Raw genomic sequence first — 25,904 nt, 5'->3', positions numbered from 1 at the left:
ATATAAAGCCTATGTTGAAAGCAACTTATGATAGAATACACAAGCTTATCTCTGTCAATCTTACTAAATATAACTCTTGTAGATCTAAAAGCTGTATTACAAAACTGCTAAGTTAATGTACCTGTGAATGAGATGAACAAGTAAAAAGCAATTGTTTGTTGTAGTTGTAGAATTCAGATTGCTTTTTATCAAATATGTTATTTGGCAATGTTTAGTACTCCAGTTGACTAAGAGGTATTTAAGCCCTATTTGGGAATTAATAACTCCTGTGTTTGACAACAATGGAGGAAGGAGTAGGGGTCCCCTGCCACTCTCTAGACACCAGCATGTATTTTGTGAACTTCTTGGGGAGGGCCCCCCAATTGTTTACTGATCCATTTTCCAAGGAAACCTTTTCAAATACCACTATATGTGTGAAGGTGTTCTCTTCAAACAAAGCACTCATATTTATTAAATCCAAATGAAATATGAATGGGATCTTTCATCTTTGTTTCAGATTGCACATCCCAGTAATTATGCAAGCATTGTTGATTTGGGATTCTATTCCATGCTGATACTTCAGCATATATGTTCTCGTTAAGGTATATGGCCGAATAAATTCATTTGTTTTAACAAGTTTTTTATAGGTGTTTTTTTTAAGAGACTGTTTAATCTGTTTGAGGCCATTTTAAAAAGCAAACAAGACGGTGTGGGAATCATTAAAAGAACACGGTAACATCAAACTTTGCTGACAGTACAAGGCTTTATTACTCCCACTAAACTTCACCTAAATTTTATCCTGATTGAGGCAGCAGGAAAGGAATCTGTTCATTTGTATTGCATCCCATTCTGCGACAACAGAGCCTGCCAACACCAAAGGAATGAGAAACCTATTAACACTTCCTAGTGTCTATTGATAGGTTCTCACATGCTTTTCAGAATGTGATATTCACTACATGAAAATAAATCTACTATGGGACAGCAGGAGTATGCTTTCAGGTTTTCAAAAACTATCATTTTGCAGTTGTGAAAGAGGAAATAGATTATAAAATGTCAGCCTTCAAATAGTATTGACACCAATGGTTTTTTTTTAATAAACATGTTAACCAAATTAAAAACTTTTGTGGTACCTTGGTTGGCTAGCATTTTATATATATATATATAAAATACACACACACACACACACAATGGCGCATACAAACGTACCCTAAAGGTCATCATTATTTCACAGCATATAAAAATTTTAGATCTGGTCCTAACTAATGTTGATGACCTGGTTAGTGGGGTAGAAGGGGAAGGATCATTAGGCGCAAGTGATCATGCTCTTCTGAAGTTTACTATACAGAGGAAAGGAGCAGACAAGCATACTAGGACTCAATTTCTTGACTTTAAGAAAGCCGACTTCATAAAACTTAGGGAAGTGCTGGGTGAGATCCCATGGACAGTAATACTAAAAGGAAAGGGATTTCATGATGGCTGGGAGTTTGTTAAGAGGGAGATAGTAAAAGCACAACTTCAGGCAATACCAATGAGACGGAAACATGGAAGGTGCCTAAAGAAGCCAGGGTGGCTATCTAAAGAACTTTTAACTGAGTTAAGATTAAAAAAGGATGTGTACAAAAAATGGTAGAGGGTTGGGTTGCATTCCAGGTAAAGACAGATGTGATATGCTCAATGTTGACACCAACCTTTTGAAGAGCGGAAGTGTTTGCTAGGAGCTGTGAAGCCTCTAGTTCCATGCACGTTAATGGCAGCCACTCGGAATTGGTACCACCTGCTTGGCCTGATGTCGGACAGTTGTATTCTCTCCTCTGTAGTCTGCAGTAGGAAACCAGGTTAACACAGAGACTTAGTTTACTCTGAGTGAGTGAATCCTGTATTCACTTATACTGTGTTTATTCAGGAAGGTGGAAGCCTTGGGTCATGGTTTTCTCCTTCTTCATATCCTTAGGTGCACAGAAAATGGCCTTATGTCAAGCAACTCTTTGTTTATTGAGTCTTTCCTGTGCTACCTGATAAAGGGTGGAATTCAAAGTAGCACTAAGGAGATCACTGTCAGCACATACTTGCCACATGGACCAATTTCCATTCTCCTCCACCCCACCCCACACACATGTGCTGTTCGGAAGGTTCTCCTGACCTTGCAGTGCCAATTTGGGGAGGCATAGCAGGAAAGAGGGAGGGAGCCCTATTGTACTAGAAGGACTTGCTGCTCTGGCTCCCATTAATGCAATGATTTAGTTGAATCAGGGCCTTAATTTAACTAAAGTTTCTACAGACTGAATGTGGGACAGTCTGCATGTAGAGCAAGTGAACTACCACCATATGAACTTGTGAACCACAGGTGTAGGTTGGATCTTCATTAGTAATTTCATACCACACCATTTTGTATGACTAGCTGTATTTCACTCCTTCATGGAATGTGTTCCTTTGGTAATGCAACACTTGGGTTGCCATATTTCAAAAAGTGAAAATCCAGACAAAAAATCAGTTGAGCTTTTTTTGTGAAATCTTTTTTTTAAAATTGAGTTTTTGAGCTATTTTTAATGAAAGTCTCCAAAATCTATGCTACCAACATGGGCTGCCATATGGCCAGATTTTCCCAGATATGTAAGCGATTTCTGCCCAGACGCTGTTTATAAGGGCTAAATACCAGCTGTGCCCGGGAAATTCTGGACGGATGGCAACCCGACGCAACACCAAGAACATTTATTTGCCATAGATGGGAATTTAACTTAGCTTCTTTTAGAGTTTCCCTGTATAGTGGATGGAAAAAGTTTTTTTCTCTACGCTACCTTCAGTCCATCAACTGTAAAATGGAACCTATCCCAGTATTTGATGCAACAGATTAGCAAAGATATGCCTCTGTATGCAAGCCCAAGCAACACAACATTGAACAATGCATCTATGAATGAATACCAGGGATCAAGATTTTTGCTATACTTGTTTTTGGCAAGTAAGAGAAGCTCTCTCTCAACCCCGGAGCCGTGAAACAGAACTGGAGATGATCTCCACCCCTCAAAGCCCAAAAGCTCAGCAGAAGTCTGGAATTTTTATTGGCTCTGTGCTTGTCAGACATATCAAGCCTCCAGCTCCTGTCTCCAGCTGCAGGCTTCCCTCTGTGTCTGATATTTGACACCTAACAGGCACAGAGCAAGCCAATGTTTCCCCACCTTGGAGCTGAAGTCAGGAGTTCCATGGCTTGCCCCTGCACCTGGTGAGTCTTCTGAGTCCCCAGAAAGCACAGAGTCAAGAAACCACTGACTCCTGTCTTGCTCTGAGCTTAAGGGGACCAGGGGCTTCTTTTTAAATTGGCAGAATCAGTCGTCTACGCTTAACCCTGGAAAGAGGAGCAGCAATTTTTATGGACCTCGCTTCACTTCTTGGTGCAGCAAAAGTCTAGATTAAAGGCTGCACTTTGGAGGAAGTGAGTCTCTGGGACAATAAATTCATAGCTGGCCACCAAGACCAGCCAAAACTATTTCACTGCCTGATACTCAGGATGAATGGCCTGAAAATAATGCAGATTTATGTAGAAAGGACTAACCTGAGCTACAGTTTGCCAACTGGTAGCATCATCTTCGCTGGGATGAATCCCATAGTTCCATCTCCTTTGCACCACATAAAGCACAGGCTCAATAGAGATATTGAATTTTGAAGACCACTTCACTTCCAGCTGTCCAGATTGAAGTTCACTGAATTTTAATTCTTTTCTGGGTTTCAAAGGGACACCTGAAACATAAGTGATGCATGCAAAGAAGCTGTGTGTAAGCAAATTTGTAGATCAACTATATATTTAGTACCACTAAATTTATAGCCCAAAGAGATCTATCCTCATTATCATGCACTTTACCTTACTGTTCTTCTCCAGTGACTGAATCAGAACAGAAGCATATTGATGAGTCACACTATTCAACCACAAGCCATCCCAAGAGTTGAAAACAGTGCCTGTGGTTGCAATGACATCTTCAAAAGCTTCCATTAGTGCCCACAAAGCCTCTGGGCCACTTCACATGGTCATGAGGTGGCCAAGGTGGTTACCTGTCCCTGCCTCTCCCCCCCCCCAAGAAGTATGTAGAGCTTAAGGAGGAAGCTTTAAGAGAAATGCTTTTTCTTTCCCACTTCCTCTTGTAGCACTCTGTGATTTCAAGGCTCAGATTAATTCTACTGAATCCGACTTTTACCCATGTGAACTGTGCACACACAGTTTCTCTTCCTGTGTCTTGGGGTGGTGGGGCTGAGCCAGGGGAGGGAAAAGTAGTGACCAAACAGGGGTGGCACCCCCAGAACATGTTGAAAAATCAAAATGTTCCCATTGGTGACCCCTATTCCATTACATTTCTTTGATTAGTAGTACTGGTGAGTTTACAAAATGAAACCAGCTATTTAATTCCTCCAGGTGATCCTTTCTACAAAGAAAGTCAAGACTGAACCAAGCTCTTTGCAGATGCAGCCATTTATAGCAGCAAGCAGCCATTTCTGTGACCACGGTGGTTGCAAAAGGCATCACTATACTAGGAAAGCAGCTGCTAGTTATTCCATACTGTTTCACATTGGGAATTATCTTCAAAATATGGTACCTGTAGAAGGGTTTTCAAGGCATTGGGGTGGAATAAAGCCAACATCTGTGTGATGAGCTAATATACAGGTTAAATGGGGGACGGCGGCAGAACTCACATACTGAGAGCCCCACAAGTCTTAACAAATTTCTATGTGATATTGTTAAATGATACATCATCTTTAGAGAAAACCAAAGGCTCAGCCTTGACTTCAGAGTATGGAGTTCTAAAATGGACTGCGCATTCAGTACAGCAAACATAGAAGCCAAATCAGTGAAAACTATAATTGAAACAAGATTACTGTTTTCACTGACTGCTCTATGTTTGTTGTAAAATTCTCATCATCATTCTTTGCACATCCTTATCCCACACGTAATATGGTTCCCTGCCCACTTTCCACATGATTGGCTGCCATTTGTGAGGAAGGGCACACTGTGCTGTAAGTTCACAGGTAAGTGTACTTACATCTTGCAAAAAAATGAGAATACCTTAACAGTTACAGTGGTACCTCAGGTTATGGACGCTTCAGGTTACAGACTCCACTACCCCAGAAATAGTACCTAGGGTTAAGAACTTTACCTCAGGATGAGAACAGAAATCATGCGGCGGGAGCATGGCAGCAGCAGGAGGCCCCATTAGCTAAAGTGGTTCCTCAGGTTAAGAACAGTTTCAGGTTAAGAACGGACCTCCAGAACGAATTAAGTTCTTAACCCGAGGTACCACTGTACTGGTTTTAGCAGCTGCTCCACATTTATCATAATAGGCAGTTCTGCTTCCAGAGAGGTCAAGCTGGATTTTCTCTCTCCCCTCCACTCCCATTTTTTTGAAGTGACTGCAGATTTAGAGGACTGTTTGAGATTTACATAAATTCCCAGCTTAGTTTATGACTTTGGCAAAATCTGAGGTTTATTGTTTCAACTTCTACACTTCTATGGATAAACAAACCACCTTTCCTAGAGATCGAAAAACAGACCCTTTCTCCAAGTGTTCCAATGTACACACACGAGAGAGAGAGATATAGAGCGAGAGAGAGCGTCCTAAAATTGCCAGGAATAAAGCATATCATTAAAAGCTCATACATTTATTTCTGGATATCACCAGATAGCCACCAGTCTTCATACACTGTAACTAATATTGCTAAGAATGATATTTCAGCTTTATGCATTTGAAAATCCATGCTTAATTATTATGTATAATAACCTTCAAATCTGCATGCTGAGAAATCTTCCATCTGTTTTACATTAGGGTTCGTTGGATTCACTTGATTGGAACTAACTTAGCCCCCCTGGTGGCTGTAATTGTGTTCAGATGGTTCTCATGAGTGCAAGCAGAACATAGCACAAGTGCATTTTGGAATATTCCAATACAACCAGAATAATCAATTTCAAGTCCAGATGTACATTTGCAGTCATTTAGAAATGTGCTTTTTATTAGATAAAAAGATTTGTATCCATCGTTGAAGCACAAATTAGTCCTCTGAACTCCAGATTTCTTGGCTTTTAGAAAAATGTGTACCTCGTGGCCTTTTACTGGGTTAATACCAGACAGGTTTTATTTCTTCTCTTCCCCCTGCCATTATTTATTTTATTTTTTTACATGCAGAGCTGCCATTGTAGAAACGCTGTTGTCCACCATGTAGACTTAGCATTAAATGGTGACAGGTTGGGCTGAACCACAGTAGGCAGCATTCAAAAGAACATCAAAGGCTTACTAGCTTAGATTCTAAATTTAGATCCTACAAACCTGTGTGGCAGCTTGAGTAGCAGCACATGGAACACAAATCAAGTTCAACACACCAGTGCTCCTTAGTAAATTATAAGAACAAATATAGATTTGATGCATTAAGAGTTGTTAAGTCATGTTCTCCAACAACAAATAAATAAATCTCCCTTTACCCACAGCACATATTATCAAGAATTGTAATGCCTTTGTAAGTTACAGTGAATATCTGAAGTATGATGAAAGTTAACCTTCACACCCAGTGTGTATCAATATCCAGATACATCAGAAAAAAATTATAAACAAAATGTGATTGCCAGCATTCATTACTATAACTCCCCAAAGATGGTCCTGTGAATGGGTGGCTCTCAAGCCTGGATAAATGGTCAAATGCCTGCTTTGGAAGAGGTCATACTCCCCCTGAAGGAGCAGGTTCATATTTTGGTGGGGTGCTCCTCAATCTCTGTCACTAGAGGCTCGGTGACCTCAGCGGCTAGGAATATCTTTACCAGCTATGGCTGGCAAGTTGGATCCTCCTAACAGAAGGTCTATGTTGTGCTCGGCCCTGGAACTCTTCCCCAACCGGCTTGTGGGCAGGGTTTGCCCCGCTCCAGCCGGTGATGCCACACTTATGCCACTGGCCTTTAGCCAATCGGCAGCGTTGGCAAGTTTGGGGGTTGGGGGTATTTATTTGGCAGCACGACGTGGGGACTCCCTCTTGCTTTGCACTGCCGAACACCCGCCCGCCCACCCGTTAATTAGGTTATGTTCCGCCTTGCTTTGGACTTCAGTTGGTCACCTGTTTTGGAACGGGGGCCGGGTAGGAATTTTTTCCCATGTGGCAGATTGGCTGTGGCCACCTGGTTTTTGCCTACCTCTTAGCAATTGTCACAACTTTGTAAGATTTGGTAGTTAGGCATTGGTTTAGGGGAATGTGGGGGGGGGGAGGTGCGGCCATCACCTGCCCCTCCAATTCATAGGGTATTCCATTAAAGGAATCCGGGGGTCTGGATCTTGTCCGAAGCCCAGAGAGGGGCTAGGGCCATGCCAGGACCCCCGGGAACCCCAGGGGTGAGCACCAGTCATATACATTGGTGGAGCTCCCCTTGCTGGTAGTTTACCCTTCCAGGCTTCCTGTAGGGTGGGGCAGGAGCCAGTTATAGTTTTGATAACAATGCCTAAGCCAATACCAGTCACATTTGTGTATTTAATAAAGTTGTGGCCAAAATTTGCCCATTAACATTAAAACTAAATTCTGTCTCCACTGTGTCTTTATTACCGTGGGGGGTGGCTTTTGGAGCTCGGAGCACAAGACAGATAACATCTGTTTCTGGACTGGAATACTGGTCCACTACTGTACATACACTGATGAGCCTCAGCTTGGATTCCTGCAATGAATTCTGTATGGGGCTGCTCAAAATTCATCTCCGATCATCAGCATTCCCCCATGTATGTCAATTCTCGCTAAATTAAGGGCATTTGCTGTAGTGTATGAATTGTTTTTCTCAAGCACAGCTTACCTCTGCCCCTCTCCCCACCCCAAAAAACTTCCAGCACACTTCCAGCATGTTCCAGTTTCTGGCAGAAGAGCTAATCATGTAATCACCTACAAGCAACAACTCCGATTAGAGTCAGGATTTTTAAAATAAATGTAGGAGTGCATTCAAACATGCATCACCCAATAAGTGGGTGTTACCAATACTGTCTGTTCTGCCATCCCTTTCCTGTGAGGATATATCTAAGAGTCACTAAGGTGGGAATGGAGAAGAAGGTCAACCAAGGTTAATCATTTTTCATTATTACAGAGGATCTAATCCCATGTCCATTAAATCTAGTGAAATAAGTGAATTATTCATTTGAAATATCTTTCTGCTTTTAAATCCAAATTAATTCATTCAGCTTTAATCAACTGAAATTTTAAAAAGTATTTTCATTGGGGGGGTTCTATTTTTTATCTTAACCTAACTAAAGTAATAGCGATGTATCGTTCCTGTATTATATTTTTTTATAACAATACAAATTTCTTCTACAGTACAATTTTTCGGAGCATAACATTGTTCTTAAGAAAGTTTGTCTGCTACAACTTCCTGTAAGAAATCATGGGAACTATAATCTTCTGATGCAATAAACTTAAAAGGAGGAAGTGCAGTCATGTAAAATCTGACTTCGAAAGTATTTATGAGGAAGAAAACACAACTGTTGTCACCTAAAATGTTAGAAGGTATAAAGCAGTAGTTTTCAGCCAGTGTGCCATGGCACCCTGGGGTGCCTTGAATGATGGTCAGGGATGCTGCGGGCAAGATTAGCTTGTGTCCCTCTTTCTTTCCCTCCCTTCTGTGATGCCCTTTTGCATCTCTGCCTCCCAAAGGCTTGCACAGCTGTTTATTGCAGCAGCCCTGGCTATAAGCTCCACAGGCAAATGGTGCCTCTGGGAGGCACCTCTTTTTGGGGTGGGAGAATCTCAGAGACCAGGGGCTGCAGCAGCTGCTGCCCGGAGGACTCACAAGGAAAGAAAAGCAGAGAGGAGTCTGAGGAAACACTCCACAAGGGCAGGTGTTCGAAAAAGGGTGAGAGGCTGCCAGCTCTGCAGGGAAGGGGTGACATAATTGGGCTCCTGATCCCCACAGGGGTGCCACAGAAAGAATGTTGGTCAAGGAAGTCGTGGACTCAGAAAGGTTGAAAACCTCTGGTATAAAGTAATTCCAGCATTAGCCTGAAGAAACCTTTTGACAAAATATGAACAAGGCTCAACTGAACATTGGAAGCCATCAAACTTCTATTCCACTAAGCACTTTAAAAACTCTTCAGTTGTTTTTTGGGGAGGTGCAGAAGTAACCGCATCCACCCCTTAACTACTGTCAAATGATCCAGAATAGCTGCTTTCACACTCTCTTTCTCCAACTCCTACCACCACATGCATGAATTAGCCTTGCTAGCTTTAATAGATTGTCATAACGACCCCACCAATGTTAACCCTTGTTAACACAAACTAATGTTCACTCTTCATCTTCTTTTTTTAAAATCACCTTTGGACTTGTGTGTCAGTCCCTGATTTAACCCTCCAAGTTTGCACACAATGACTAATCATGCTTCTAGCAACAGAGAAAAAGGGGGGCGGGATTGATGGACTGGAAGTGCTTAGATGGGACAGGGAGTATGAAATTCCATGTACTAAATTGTATTCTGTAGGCAGACTTATGGGGCTGGAAGAATTATGAACCTCTGTTTCATTTCCCCCAACCCCTTCCCCTTTTCCCATTCTCCAACACACTTTGCACTCCTGCTACAATATGCAATAGACTACTTTTATTTGCCACGGGCTCCAAAATAAATGCCTACAAACAATCTCTACCTTTGTATAAGTTTTTTGGTACTTGGCATGTATGTCCACATCCATTGGAACAGCATTTTTTCACGCCAGAGCATTCGCTGTCAGCCTCACAGCTTTCAACACAGGCAGCCGCAAAGCCACTGGCCTTCTCAGGTGCTGGGCAGTCTCCTTGCTTCACCGACAAGATGTATTTGAGGAATTCACAGCTAGTTAAGCATTCGTAGTTCTTCTTGGGGAAAAGAGGCTAAAAGGGAATACAAGAAAATTGTACAAAGCCTTCAGTAGGAATGTCAAAATATTGCTGAAATATTTCCAAGATGTTGCTGAAAAGATCATTCAGATTACAGGCAGTAGCTGTCCAGCAGAGGTCTCCTGACCTGCTGTTGCTTCCATTTCTGCTGCTTGACAGAAAGCATAGGGGAGTGGCAGCAACAAGGTTGGCATAGGGCGAATACAACAGTGCAGCTAATATGGCACTACCACCAGTGCAAAAATACCACATCAACATCCCCCTACATCTTCTGGTAAGCAGCGGCATGGGAGGTCAGGTGAGCACCACTGCCCTACCCCCCCCCCCAACCAACTGCTACCAGTTACAGGTCTAGCCTTGATAATTCATATACATTTATACCATCTGAACAATAGCTGCAAAATACAGAATGGTGATGTCTCTGAAGCTGTATCATCATCCCTTACTAAATTAAATCATTTGCCTCTGCCAGGTCTTCCATATAAAGCTTTCCATAGCCACAAATCACTGCAGAACTGATGGCTGCATTGCAAAGTACTGTATTTGCAAATGAGTATATGCAAATTTATTTCATTCTTCTTAGGCCAAATCTTTGTGTCGCATTCATATACAAGAAGCAAAAATCCAACTGCTTTTCCTATGAAAAGGGAGCTTCAGGAGCAGAAAAATAGCAGGAGGAACAGAAAGTGCTTAATCCTTGATCTGCTCTGCCCCCTAAGCCACTTCCTGCTACCCACTCACTGTGGCTCCTGTCACAAACATGTCTTTGAAACTCTGATGAGGGGGAGGACCAGAAATGAGTAAGAAAAGGATGAAAAATCCTTTCTATGTTCCAACCCTCATCCACTGCAGCTCTTCCCTGTGAAAAAAGCAGCAATCAAGTTTGTGATACAGATGCTTTGCCCATAATGTGTCCTTAGTTCAGTGTTTGCTGTTTCGCACATTCTATCCCATCATTTCTTACATTCACACTCACACCCACTTTATACAACATATTTTGTGCTTTAGTGAAATATCACTCATCAACAATAAATGTACAGCATTTGTTCTTACAGTAGAGCTCAGAATGCCTCCATTCTGATTGTATGGAGAGAGAGCGAGAGAGAGCTACATTTATTTAATCACTATTATTTCACCATATATCATCAGAGATTGCAGTCTGGTTGCCTTTCTATGGCAGCCATGGGCTATAGTGCCTGGCAGAGCTAGATCATCCATGGAAAACAGAGCCTGGTTAACTTATTCTCTCTTTTGGAACCATGATCATAGCTAAATGGTTGCTTTCAAATATAATGCTGGGTAAGGAGATTGTGATTTGTGATTGTAGCTGACAAGGGCAGAGGTTAATAGAAACAAAATGCACCTGCTTTTGTTATTTATGTCTGTGATCAGAAATGGGCAGGTGTACATGTCTGGGTATGTGCCTATATAAAACATCACAAATTTTCAGCTACTTAATTAAAAATCTTTTCTAGTCCCTTGAGGCATAATATGCCTTTGAAGCTTCTGTTCTTCACCCTAGTTCACAACTTATTTTTTCAGTGAACTGTTAAATGTGCAACTTTTTACTTCCAGCCTTTTAAGTTTCAAGCTTAGTTTCAAACTCAAAATCATTAATTAAACAGGGATATTAGCAGATCCTAACTACAACTGGGAAGTGTATATTCTCCCTACTCAGCCAACTCCTTTGCTCAATAAACATCTCACAAACATAACAACTTCATATTACACTTATAGCTCATCATTGTCAAGCTCATCATTATTCTTCTGATAGGATTCCAGAAGGGGTGTGTTGATACTTTCTTTTCTTTTTTTTAAACTCATGTAAGTAATTTCCAAGTTACAAAATCTGAAGCCCACTTTCTACACAACAAACCTCCCTTGCTGGTACACATCCAGACATCTGAATCAATAAAGAAAAAATTTAAGATTCCTCTTATCCTGTAAGTGCAAGTGTACTTAAAAATAAATCCAAACATCTGCCCTTAAATTAAAAAACTAGTGTAACTTATTTCTGTCTTATAGTTCCAAAGTCTACTACATTCCTGCTTCAGATTTTACCAGAAATATAGCATGATGTTCCTTATCATGCAGTGGACAGAAATAGGATCCACATTTTACATAAACATTAGATATGTCCAGCAGGGTAATCTACATATGATATGTGATAGCCAATTGGATGTCTGGGATTGAATCTAACCAATGTAGTTTACATTATAAACCACCAATCTCAAGGAATCTTCTGCACTATCCCTGCCAATGTACAGTTATGCACCTCAGTCACTTTTTACCCAAGCTAAGACACAAGCAAAGTGCTTTTTAATTCCCTTCTACTGAAGTATGATAATCAAGACACATGTGGCAGATGCCTCTATTGCTATGCACTTTGGCTACATAATTTTCATGCAGAAGCTAAGACACAAGAAGCAGCTAGGAAGAACTCTTTCTTAAAAAACCTATCTGTTATTGTTTACACTGATAAAAAGGGAGTTAAAGACACAAGATCCCACTTAGTTTAAATGAAACCGAGTCAATGTAGCTTGGTTGTTGCTACTAAAAGCTGTGCAGTAGGCCCTGTTAAAAATGAGTTGCCATAATTTAAAAACAATTTACAGTGTATGTCAAATAAACCTAAAACTTGATGAAGTTGAAAACATCAAGCTTGCAAATTTTGTTGGAATTTTAGTTGGTCTTATGGATCTGGTTTTATATATTACTTTAAGAGTTTTAAGATTATCATTCCCCTATTTTTATATGCATTTTTGGAGTGCTTTGTTAACCACCTTGAACTACGGGAAAACTGGAACACAAATGTATAAAATAAAGCTCAGTGCCATTTCCTTAAACCCAAGGGACAGAAGCAAAAACAACAGAGACTAAGCCATTGAAAATTCATGCTGTGTTCAGCCCAATAATGTAATATAGTTCAACAGAGACATGCTGAAATCATATTTAGTGCTATTTAACTACAGTACTGGTGAACAATGTTGAATATAATTAGGTTCCACAGTGGAACCTGGCATAATGCCTCAAGGTAAACAATGTTATGGGAGTGGACTTGTGCAACCAGTTTAAGAGAATATAGAGGTGGTGAGATTATGACATTACAGCTTGTTTCCCATGAACAAGTACAGTGCTCACATGATAAGAAGGTCATATCCATCATACCTATTTTGGGATGGTCTTTTCACATAGTACTATAGCTCTAATATAGGCCAAACACAGTTGTTCATGTCTCAGAGATTTCTCTTAGGAAAAGATCTGTGCCCACATAATCACCACTTTTGCTAAGAAGGATGACAATTTCCACATGTATATCATCAATAACTGGCATGTATTTTGCATTTACCACTGAATGAAACTATACTAAGGAGTAGCAGAAAGATGTGCATTGTAGCCAATTCCTAGAGTCTAGATGCTTCTGACACTGCACAACCCTCCTCACAGCCCTAGGCCACCTCAAAAAGCACATGAAAAGCCACTTGTTTGAAAGTACACTCATGCTGAAGTCCTCTTGCATGTGGACAGCTTCCATATTAATAAGCCAACTTCCAACATAACCTTGACTCTGTTTGAGTCTATGTTTTAGGACTTCTACACCTGCAAATCATTTTGAGGTACAGTTGCTTTCAAACAATTTCCCATGTGCTGTATAGATGGTTGTATTGCATGACTTGTGTGCACATTTGAATTGGTCAATCAAAAGTTGGTAGGTTACTTTAAGCATTTAAATAAACAAACAAATGTGGAAGACATCTTGCTGTTGCAGCAACGAAAGGAAAAAGGACACTGATGACTCATGTATACATCAATTGTACATATAAGACAGCAGCCCAAGAAAGAAAAGTTAATTGACACATAACAACTTGATAGGAAACTTATAGAATGATACAACAGTAATTATTTCAAAGATGCTGAATACCATTTCAAAATGCTTATGGTCATTGATCAGTTGTAGTCCTGTTCAGCTACTGGAAATAGAGAATATATCCTATTTGTTAGTTCGCTGTCATCAAACAAACTCATTTAGTAGTGTGAATGAAATATACAGGACAGAATTTTAAAAAGAGGTCTTTAGAAATGGCATACCTCACAGAAACTTTGGCAATGGTTTTTCTTCAAGTCCCAGGATTCTTTGCAGGGCTCCAGACACTAAAAAGGAGGAAAAATTAATAAATAAACTGTCAGGAATATATATATATATATGTCTCAACTTGTTCAGCCTACAGGACAAGCCTGTTTATTGGAAGCATTAATAAAAGAAATTTTGAACAGAGTTTATCAGGAAGACAAGGCATGTTCCATAGCTACCGAGCAAAGACTAAAGATAGATGTAATCTAAAAGGAGCTCAGCACTGTGAATGTGCTGTCAACATTCTTTTCATATTAAAGGGAACTAGCAGCACATTCAGAATACTTTACGTTACATCTGTCACATAACCGAAGTTATTCTGAACCATTATTAGATTAACATTTCCAATACTCTTTCCTCTATAGTAGCATCTGTTTCTTATGCCCACGTTCCATTAACATGCTTGCTTAACAAGGGTTCCAATTATAGCTCCATTGCACTTGATTATTCTACAGAGCTTAGAGACATCAGAGGAAGATAGAGAAAATCATTTCTACAGAGTATTAACAGATGAAATAGTATGACAGTACTTTACCTACCCATGGTATCAAATTGTACTTTCTTCTATAAAAGTTCCGCCTCAGTCACATATTCCATTTATATAGGAGGCAAGTGTTCCATGTGTAAAAACCCATTTATTTCACCCAAGGCTACCAGTTTGCAACAGAACCCAGTTGTCCTGAACTGAAATGGGAGAGGAGATGGAAGCAATTTTTTCCAGTCACACAATACTAGAAGGCATGGCATAGGCATTGAGTTCGTTGCTGCAAGAAAAGGAAACAGAACTAGATAGGTCTTTGGTCTGATCCAGCAGGGCTCTTCTGATATTCCTACTCTGAACTGTCCCTGTTCACATTTCTGATCTGTCAAAGGGTCCTTCTCTAATTTTTCAGGCTAGCTAGCAGCTGAGGATGAAAAAGGAAGTGCAAGCTCCCAGCAGCTTTTGACCCTTAGGTCAGAGACATCTTTTTCTTTCACCTACTCTTGCAGCAAAAGCCCAAGTTACCTGTGGTTCAACTTAAATTCATCATTGTTTCCAGGATGAGAACAGAGTTTTCTTGATCAGCAGTAAAAAAAACTGTGGCCTTCCAGATCTTGTTGGACTCAAACTCCATTAGCACTGGCCAGCATTGCCAATAGTTGTAGATTTGTAGTCCAAAAACATATAGAGGGCCATACGTTTTCCCATCTAGATATTTTGCACCTTCTAATACAAAACACTTGTAGTAGTCACAAGTACATGATACAAACTTATGAAGATACGTTCCCATTACCAGTTCCTCTACAACTCCAATTGTTCCTTAATAACATTAAGAAATGATTGTGACCCCTTCCTGGAGGGAAAAGAAAATCCTTCCTGATTATAACCACATCACCTTAACATTTTTCTCTGTAAAAAACCATGTGGTGATTATGAAGCCTCTGATAAAGCTCAAAGTAGGAGATCCGTGAGACTGTTTTCCAGATTTTTCGAGCATCCATTTTGAGTACGTTTTTAAGGAAATAGCAAATTCTAACAGCTGTAAATGGGGAACGGGGGGGGGGGAGTCAATTAAGTGAAATAACAGTTAGTGGGTGCAAATATGATCTGACTGTGTTTAAGCGACTTTTGGTTAGTGAGCACCACCCTTTGGTGGGAAGGGGAAATTTTATAATCAAAGCCTAGAGTCTTAAGTCAATTAGTTCCAGCTAAGGTTTACTTGGCAACACTGTCATGTATACTGGGAAAACAGGCAATGCTGCTTGAAACCATTTGATGACTGAAATGCCACTTTTGAAAGAAAGCCAGGCCTTGGATTTGCAATGGTCATTAAATTTGAAGGGTGAGACATATGATTAGATTTACATTCTTTTAATCCGTGGGTTAGATTTATATATATATATGCAAGTATTAACATAAAAACAAAAAGGACGCAGAGTGAGAGTCTTGATGGTAAGCTAGTTGGAAAGAAACCCTTTTATTATAATCCACTATCTACTGTTTTTATTGCCTGTCAAGTTGTTGATATCCATAGAAGGCATGTCCCGGTACATATCAAAGCAAAAGGCAAGCATTGATTAAGGAACAATAATTTAAAATACCATTTTTCACAATCACAGGGGATACAACTTCCTATAAATAATACACTTTATACAAATTCCATGGCTCTTCTTGCTTCCACATAATTTATTTGCATGTCATATTTCCTCAAAGTAAGGCCAGTCGAAGATATGTTGGCACCTCAGGTGAATCGCAAAATGGAGCCTGCTCCCAACCAGGGAAGAAGTTGAGAGTGAAGTTCTACATCAGGAAGAGGAGGAAATAAATAATCTACATCGGGGTCTCCTGCCCCTGTGGAACCTGCTGCTTGAAACAATCACCTCACCTTGCCTCATGGGCGGGCTGGCCCTGTCTCTAAGGTCTTCAAGGAAGAATTCACAGTGCTCATCTCCCAGTTTATTCTCACAGCAATCTTGTGAGGAAGTTTAGGAGGAGATAGTGTGACTGCATCAAGATCATCAAAGGAGATTGTTCTTTGGGCCAATCATATAATGTCTTAGGGGGGCAGCTATATAAATTTAGTTAGAAATAAATAAATAAATAAAAACAATAATAATTAACATCTGAGTGGGAATTTGAACCCAAGTCTCATTAGCTAAGGTATACCAGGTTCTTGTTCAGTTATCTCAGTTTCATTCCTCTCTGAAATCTATTTTCTTTATTCAGATTTCTCTGAAATCTATTTCTTTACTCTGCTAACAGGCAAAACCAAAAGACATAGCCAGCAGTGTGATACCACAAACCTTAGAATGCCTTTCCACATGATCCATGCAAGAGAGAGCTTATGTCCTAGATCTGTTTTAGTCAGTATTTTTATTAAGTATATATTTAAAACATTTGAGGTTATTTTTCGTGATCTGCAAAACAAACATAAGAAGATACCACAATAATCTCTCTCCCCCCCTCCGCCAACTTCCAAAAGGCTTCATTTACCACATAATTCAGTTATTTAAAGTTACAATTACTTTACTACATTTAATTAAGTCCTCAGGGAACATTATTGGCATTGTACAAAAAGCGCACAGAAAACAAATTTATTTAGCTTTTTTTTTTTTTAAATGAAAATGGTACTTTAAAACTATGGAAGGATAGTGACTTGGCAAGTTTTCCATTTCTAGCTGTTACAAGGTGGCTTCAGATAACTTCATTCTGCCTTCTTGAAAACCCCATCTAGTTATAGCATTAGATGGTCAGAACATCAAATCTCCGTTTTTTGTAAAAGTGGTTGCTTAACTTGTAAAACTGCAACCAACTTATATTTTAGTTATTAGAATTGAACTGCCATCAGATTATTCCTCTTCTTACACTCTATTGCAAACTTACATTTGCGCACCTTATTGAAGGAGATGCAACAAAATACTTTTGCTCAGTTTCCACTACAGAACTTGAGTTTTACAGACCACCGAACAGTCAGAAACAGGGAGAGAAGGGACCGTCTTTGTCTGAACTGCTACCAGGTTTCTCTTTTTGGCTTCTGGCTTCTCTTTCTAGCACTACCATTGCCATCCACGGCGACATATTCCGCATTACTAAATAGCAAAAAAACTGTAGGGCTTTTCACTTCTAATTTCACGCTATAATAAGATGCAGTAGTTGTTTCACTGAAAGACCTGAAAGGGCTTTCTTTGTGAGGCCCATTTGATGGCCAGGTTACCACATTCCGGCATCAGGCATCTATACTTCCCCAAGCTGGGATGGCGGTGGGAAAGAGAAAGCGTAAACAAGGAAAGCGATGCAAGGTTCTTAATAATGATCTTCCTCACTAAAGAAATTAGGCCTATTCTGTTCCCATTATACCAATATAAGTGAAGTACAGATCAATTTAGGTTCTCCCTTGGGGTGCACAAATCAATTAGGCCCTAATTATTAGAGTCTACTGTGAAACTATTTCAGCTAGTTGCATTTTAAGCACACTTAGCACTACAAACGTTGCTACATTTCTGTTCCTTACTTTAAGGGTTGATATGGTTCTTGCTTAGAAGGATCACGGTTAAAATCACACAGCCCTTTACTAAGGTCCCTGACTCATGTTACTTCCATGGTTTGGCAGGCACTGCATAGCAGGTTTTTCCACTGCTATGAAGGCAAGATCAAAAGCCAGAGATCATGTGGGAGGAGGCCACAATGTAGCTTCTTGTCACACCCACACCGGCCCTCCCAAAAACTGGAGCAATGCTGGTATGGACAAGAACCATGTTGTGAACTCTTTGGGTTCTCAAAATGACATTTTCTGACATTTGCAGTGTGGGAAAGCAGAGTACTGCATTGTGGCTACTACATCATAGAGGAAATGGCAGAAAAGGGCTGTAGGTGAAGATGATTACAGTTCATATTAATACTGCTTTCCATCTGTTTTCCCACAGCAACAACCCCTGAGATTCCTCAGAATATTATCAGGAGTTCATTTACTGGGAAAACTTTTAAGCTGCCTTTTAAGGAAAGTCCTCACAAGGTGGTTCTCAGTGTTTCTTATTTTTTTATTCCCAACTTTAATATAGAATAAAATTTAAAAATAAAATAAAAAGAAATAAAATAATAACAACAACAAAAAACCATCACCTCGCATTAAGGATTCAATGATAAGCAGTATTTCTTAAATTAAACATATAAATTAATATAAGCCTTCTGTCTTTGATGATTCGTGGCGGAGCTGGACTAGATGACCCTCGGGATCCCTTCAAACTCTGCAGTTCTATGATTCTATGACCAAATAGGTATTCAACACTAATCGCTTCCTCTGGTGTTTGCTTTAAGACTACTGCTCAAGGGAGCCAACTTGAGCCCCTGGTTATGGGTGCCCAATGCATGTGACATCATGACATCATGCACCACCCCGCCTCAGAACCTGACTTTTGGTGCACTGGAAATCAAGTTCCGAAGCCTTGTGAGACCTTGGGGGCCCTGAAGTGTGGGTGCTGAGCACCCGCAATAAAAAAATTTGTGGGTGTTCAGGCACCCAAGCCCCCTATAGTTGGTGCCCCTGCTACTGCTACTCTGCCCCACCATTTGACTGGTCTTCCTTCCCTTCCTTTCCCTTCTCTGCCTTCTGGAACCTCTTCTAGTTTTCAGCCTGCCTCACCAAATTATACCAGTTCTTAGGGATGCGGGGTGAAATCTTAATTCCAGCCAAGCTGACAAACTTCTATCATCCCTTAGGCTTAGCATTATGTGCAAACCTGCCCACTGTCAGATGTATCAAGTATTGTAAAAAAGCAGGGTGCAAAAAATCCAGAACTTATTGGTTTCCCCTAAATTTACTCCCAAAACAAATGGCTATGGACAATTTCTGTATTCAGCCACAGTCAATGAATATGTCAAAGGCATCTGTAGGCATTGACTAGCCTGCCCATCAGGTCCAGAGCTGTTTGTTTAATATTAGCCTGTGAGAAAAGCCATGCATTTGACTTTGAGCTTAGCATTGGGAATAAGTCCTACAATTAGCCACACACACAAAAATCACAGGATCTTAACTCTAGTGGCCAATTAAGATTCACTAACCAAAAGCTTTTTGTAGACCATGAAAGATTAAAGGGAGAGAGGGACAGAGCACCGATGCTTGCTGCAGTAAGACCAAGCTTGGAAAGTTACAGTAACAATGGCAACAGCAGCAATAGCCAACTTTGAATCTGCTCTGTAAGCAGCCAAGTTTAAGCCTTGTTCAAACTTGGGCACCAAGTCTCGTTAACAAATACTCAGGGAGAAGAAACGGAATACACTAATAATTATTCAACAGTTAATGCGTATTCTCTCTAGGCTCTTTTAAAAACCTCTGCATCTCCTTAAATATACTACAACCCAGTGTATTATTTTTATTTTAAAAAATTAACAACAGCTCTTACCCATTATGGTTGGAAATAAGATTTGTCATAAAAAAATACTCACATTAGAAAGCTAGAATTATCTAAATAGGAGTTACAATCCATAAGAATAATTGCTAAAAACATTTCAAAAGCCACTCAAAAGGATACCATGGAAGAGTCATGAGATATAATATCCATAACTAATTCTGTTACCGCTAACCCAAAAGAATGATGCTCAACTTTACAGGCTACAATGTTTGTACTTACTTATACAAACTGCCAAGTTTCAAAGACATTAGGACAAATTTATCACAGAGAAAAATCTAAGAAGCCAATATTTTTCCACGCAGGAATATAAACAAAACCCTTAACTGTGTTGTATGCTTCCACAATTACTTTGCTGGCCAAGGCACGGATGAAAATATGCTAAGCATTAAAAGGGAGGGTAAATTTTATTTTCATAAATATTAAGTTTATATTTATAAAAATAAGACTGTCCTCCCTTCTTTCAGGTTATAAACCTATCTTTTATAAAAGTAACAAGCAATCTCTCCTTAAAATGTAATATATCTATCAGATTATGGAACGCTTCCATTGCTCATATTTTTGCCTTATAATTTAATAAATCTCTTTACAGAATTAAGCTAATTTTCCAAAGTATCCATGCCACGTTGGCTATAAATGTCATTTCAAATGAAACCAAACTGTAACAGACATCTTGTTATTTTCAGCATAGTGAATAGAATTTAAGGTGGGATTCCATGTAGTGTGTGTATGGGGGTGGGGGTCCAATGTAATATTTCAGAAGCTCTATCATCTCTAATGTTCCATTCAAAAGCACAATCTTTCCTAAATATTGCTAGAAATATATGCTCTGCAGAGTAACTTTCAAGCTTTTTTATTTTAATGATTTAGTCCCCAAACCTTTCACCCCCATGCACCACTTTAAAAAATCTAAGTGTCATGGCTGACCATGGCCTTTCATAGCAACTGTAGTGGGCATTCTATGATTTTTTTATTGTAATTTTGTTGCTTCTTTTATTTCTTATTTTATTGGGGGGGGGGGAATCAATATAGTTAATGTGATTGGTGTGCCATCTCCCATTTTCAATAACAAATCTATAGGTATGCCACAGACCATATGAATGAAGCTTGCAGCCATAGTTTGGGAACCCCTGGTTTAAACATTCCTGCCCAGCTGTTTAAAACAGTTCTCCAACTGACATAATAACAAGAGGTGTTTCCACTTACTGTAAGCATTGGCTGCCCACAAATGGTAAATAAAAAGTTACTTGCAAAGCCATGCTTTTAACCAGGCCAGATTAAAACCCTATATTTAATACATTTTTCCAATAATGTGCAAAAAGCCTAAAACTGTAAACAGATGGTGCACATCATGCATACGGAGCCAAAACAAACCAAATCCTCAATGACCATGTGACTTATTCATTTATGTTGACAACCGTCACTATATCATGAGCTTGGGATCAGTTGCAGCAGTTTCATTAAAATAGAAACATGGGCAGAGTTCACATGTACTACTAAGCGAAAAACCAAGGCTCTTGGTTCACAGCTCAAGCTTTGACTGGAGTGGTACAAACCATGAGGCCAGGTCTTGATGACATGCTAAGCTAAACTATAATTTAGCTCACAGCACACAGAAGGACAGGAGGAAAGCAGCTGCAATATCTTATCCAGGAGCACATGGGATCATGGGATCACATAGTTTGGTGTAGCATTACATGCTAACAGTTTCAGTGAATAACAAGTCACAAAGAACTGGAGAGGAGAAGGGCTTGAATCCAAAGACCCTGCATGAACATTGTCACTGAACACTAACTAACCAACTTCTCTCCAAGTGTCTTCTTCTCAGAAGCCACTCTGTTAGGACTCCAAATCACTGGACCAGATTTTGGAAACTATGTGGATCCAGATGGTTCTACCACAGCTTCCATGCAAATGGAAGATAATTTTCACTTGGATCTACACAACCTGAATCTATCAATACTGTACTCTGGAGCGGGTGGGGGAGAATCCAAAATTTTCCACCCCATTTCTCTCTTGCTGTTCCTCTTTCAAAATGTTCTGACATGGTTCTAATCATCTAGATTTAGATAATCTAAATCTAAATCCCACCCCATATTATTTATTTTACTTCTTATTAGCATGATAATGTTGGAATATGATAGACCATGTATAAGCATGAATGTGCAGGAAAAGCAAACCAGATTTTGAGCCACCAGGTAAGGGTAACGATTGTGCCAAAAACATGACTACAGCGGAAGCAAACAATTTGTAACATAACATCTGAAGATGCCTTTTTCCCTAGACACAAGATTCTACAGAGGGACAAAATTCACAAGTGACATGCAAGCTCATAGAAACAAGATGGGGTTCCATTTCTAACTGGAAGAGCATGGTGCATGCTCTGAAGAGACAATAGCAACTGTACAGCAACAAAGTTGTTACTTGCCTGGCTGAACTGTGCCTGTGGCAGATACTGTTGTTGACAGCTACTGTAATAGATTTATCAGTCTCCTCAAAGTAGTTACAGGATGGCTTGTGTAACAGCAGCCCACTTATTTGCATAAGAATAAAGAAAGTAAGCTCCTTTACTTCTCTTTGCACAAGGAAATTATTTCTAGGCACATTTGCATACAAGCCAGTTGATTAGCTAAGCACTGTTTGAGCTACAGTGAAAACAGAATCTAATTTCTGCTTTTTTAGTTCTTTAACAAGATATAAAGCTATCTCAATCTCCAGCGCATACTTTTCATGTGCATATATACATTTTATAACAAACTAGCAAAGTTAGTTTGCAATCTGCAGTAGTGAGCTGCTTACACAGATTCAAATTAGCATTCCCTGCCTGTGTTTCACAAACAACAGCCTTTCAAGCTACAAATAATTTGTAATTCAAAAAAGGTCTATGGTCAATAGACTGAGCATGTGAAACATGTTTTGCACTTAAGAAATCCAAGACCTGTTGAATACACAAAGTATTAGTTTTCATGTTCTATCAGCTACTGAAAAACTATTAAAATAGTTGTACAATCAGCAAGAAGTTAGGGATTAATCTCAAGCAGTAAATTCATGTGTGTCAATTAGATGGATAGATCACTTTTGCTTAAGTTATCTCCAAATATCTACTCAATATCTTGTGTGTTCTTGACATTAAAAAAAATACACTGGCAGGGATGTTATATGTACATCAAACCATAAATTTGTTGTTTTAAACAATCACAATTTAAGATAACTAAATGTAATTAGCTGGAATCCAACACAATACAAACCACAGGGTTAGTTTCACTAGGTATAATACGTATTAACACTTCTCTCTGGACTTTTACACTGCAGCGCCTTGTTGTATTATGGAACTGTGGCTTTTTGATCAATATACTGACATGATGCACTAAATTTTACATGGCAGGATTCAAAGCAGCTTAGTCATGCTGGCCACATGACCCAGAAAAACTGTCTGCAGACAAACGTCGGCTCCCTCGGCCAGTAAAGCGAGATGAGCACCACAACCCCAGAGTCATTCGTGACTGGACTTAACTGTCAGGGGTCCTTTACCTTTTTATGCATGTTTACATGGAACTCATTAGATTAAGTTGACCTGATTACATGTAAGTTTGCATGACTGTAGGACATACAAAAGTTTGCTCAGAAGTAAGCTTACTTCAATGAGGCTTACAATGCAACTGGACTTAGCTGAAACTGAAAGGAGTCAGAAATTTCCCGTGTCTGCTCTGTTCTTATTTCAGAGAGACAATTAAACTCCTCTTTAGCATATTGACTGATGTGCTCTCTAATCCTTCCATGACATATTTGTCCAGGTAGGTGTGCTTACAACCTTAAATCAAACAACAGGTATTGGATTCTGAATTTCAAGGCCTTTTGTTAACAAATGCAATAGAATCAATATTAGTGGAACGAAATTCTACTCTGCAGAAATGTTAGAATAAATTCAATTTAAAACCATAAATTATTATGCATGCAGAATTTAAATGGCACTTGGCCTATGCACTCCACTGTGGGATTGTAAATTTAACCTCCGGCATTTGTTAACAAGTGGATCTTTCATAGAGCATAACTGTGGCTCCCAAAAGAATGTACTAAAACTACTACTGACTGCTCTAGAATTAAAAATGATCACAGTACATAAAACAGAGATTTATCAAAAAGTTGTCATGCTTTGAGCTATATGCTTCATTCCTGCTTAAGAAATCTTCCACCATTAATGCTTTCCCCCCACTTTCACAGGTGTGCAGGTCTTCAGTGGACGATGGAATCATAGAACTGTAGAGTTGAAAGGGACCCCAAGGGTGGGTCGACCCACCTGTCAATCACATGAAGTCATTATTACTCGACTTGACTGTCAAGTGCTTGGGAAGTGCAGCACACGGGATGTTGCCAACCGTATGCTCAGCCCTTTGGAAAGTGCTCTTTTATGTAAGAAGATTAAATCCAATTAAACAGTGGTACCTTGGGTTACAGACGCTTCAGGTTACAGACTCTGCTAACCCAGCAATAGTACCTCGGGTGAAGAACTTTGCTTCAGGATGAGAACAGAAATCGTGCTCCAGTGGCACGGCAGCAGCAGGAGGCCCCATTAGCTAAAATGGTACTTCAGGTTAAGAACGGACCTCCAGAACGAATTAAGTTCTTAACCAAAAGGTACTGTGTTAGATTAACTCTACGTGCGAATGCAATGCCACTAAAATAGATGGTTCATATTATAAGGTATCTTTTCAGGCTGCAGCCCAATTCTAGAACAAATGGCAAGGTGTCCTTCTCGGAAAAAAGACTACTTCCTGAAAAGCTGGAAAGACACTGACAAAGTATGAAGTCTTCACTACAAACATTACTGAGGTGGACAAAACAGATGTCTGACTCATAAGGCAGCTACCTATGTTCCTTAAAAAAAAAAAAGCCTGAGGTCCATTTTTGCATAACACACATACTGAAAAATGTGTGCCCAAACAGTCCTCCCCAGAAAGCATTAGGAGAAGCAATACTGTATTCACATGTATGCATTTTGCACACATACACTCACATCCCAGAGATCACAATACCCACAGACCTATAGGGCAGGTAGCAAATGGTCAGCCATGGCTCCAGGACAATTTAGCTTGCATAACAAGGAGTGTTATAACAGTGGCTACAAGAACTAAGAAATGGCCTTTTAAAAAGCTTATTAAAGTAATGTCAAAAGAGGAAGGGAAGAGGTAAGAACCAAGATTTATGACATTGTGTTCCAGTTTTTCAGAGTGTGCTCCAGTTCAGCCTCTTTAAAACTCCCCTTTCAACATCTTTGGTTGACCTCTGCTGTATACTTACAATCACACACACTAATCCCCTATTGTCCCATGCAATGTCCTGTTTATTAACTTCAGTATATCATGAAAAAAGCAGTGAACAACACTATAGACATATTATCTGCTGTATATGTGACTTTTCAACAAGCACATGTAGCAAAACATATTTTTTTCAAAGTACCGTATTTATGGCTCCACAAGACACACTTTTTTCTTCCTAAAATGTCTGTACATCTTGTGGAGTGAATGTGTGGTCCCTGGAGCCGAATTAATTGCCCAGGGGTGAAAAGCAGATTATGCTTTGGGTGGGGGGGGGGAGAGGGAAGTGGATGTTGAAACAAAGCCGCTGATCGGCAAGCGATCAGGAGGGAGATAAGGCTGCTGGTAAAGGAGGCTGCCGGGGAAGGGGGGGAGGTAAAGACAGCGAACTTGCAAGGAGAGGAGACAGGAATACTAAAACAAGTAATGAGGACAGAAATTAGAAGAAAAGGAGGAGCAAAAAAACTGCTTCGGCTAAGGAAAAGACACTAAGGCACTAAGAGGGAAGTGGGTGTTGAAAGGAAGCAGCTGATCAGCAAGCAATCGGGACAGAGATAAGGGTCGAGGCTGCCTGGGAGGGTGGAGGTAAAAGCTCATGGATCCTCAGGATTTTTGCACTGGATCACCCCAAATTCACCATCAGATCACATAGCATGTCCATGGCTACAGCCTGCACCAAAAAAATCACACACCCACTGTTTCGTGGGGCCGCAATGGCACAAAACATGGTTAC

The 25,904-nt window shown here is 39.9% G+C and overlaps 1 protein-coding gene across 1 annotated transcript in view; it reads right to left on the bottom strand.

The window, feature by feature from the left end:
• The window catches only part of ANOS1 (anosmin 1), an 84,820-nt gene that overhangs the window by 23,413 nt on the left and 35,503 nt on the right, over positions 1-25,904 (bottom strand). Inside the window, exons 3-6 of the mRNA XM_083437451.1 lie at positions 13,928-13,990; positions 9,610-9,832; positions 3,527-3,711; positions 1,668-1,797 (exon numbers count right to left, since the gene is read on the bottom strand). Coding sequence (XP_083293577.1) covers positions 1,668-1,797; positions 3,527-3,711; positions 9,610-9,832; positions 13,928-13,990 — 601 coding nt within the window. The remainder of the gene's footprint in view (positions 1-1,667; positions 1,798-3,526; positions 3,712-9,609; positions 9,833-13,927; positions 13,991-25,904) is intronic.

Source organism: Podarcis tiliguerta (genome assembly GCF_965153285.1).
Source record: "Podarcis tiliguerta genome assembly, chromosome: 4".
NCBI classification, from domain to species: Eukaryota; Metazoa; Chordata; class Lepidosauria; order Squamata; family Lacertidae; genus Podarcis; species Podarcis tiliguerta.
The sequence above is the reverse complement of the archived record's forward strand: the minus strand, read 5'-3'. Positions and strand labels throughout refer to the sequence as shown.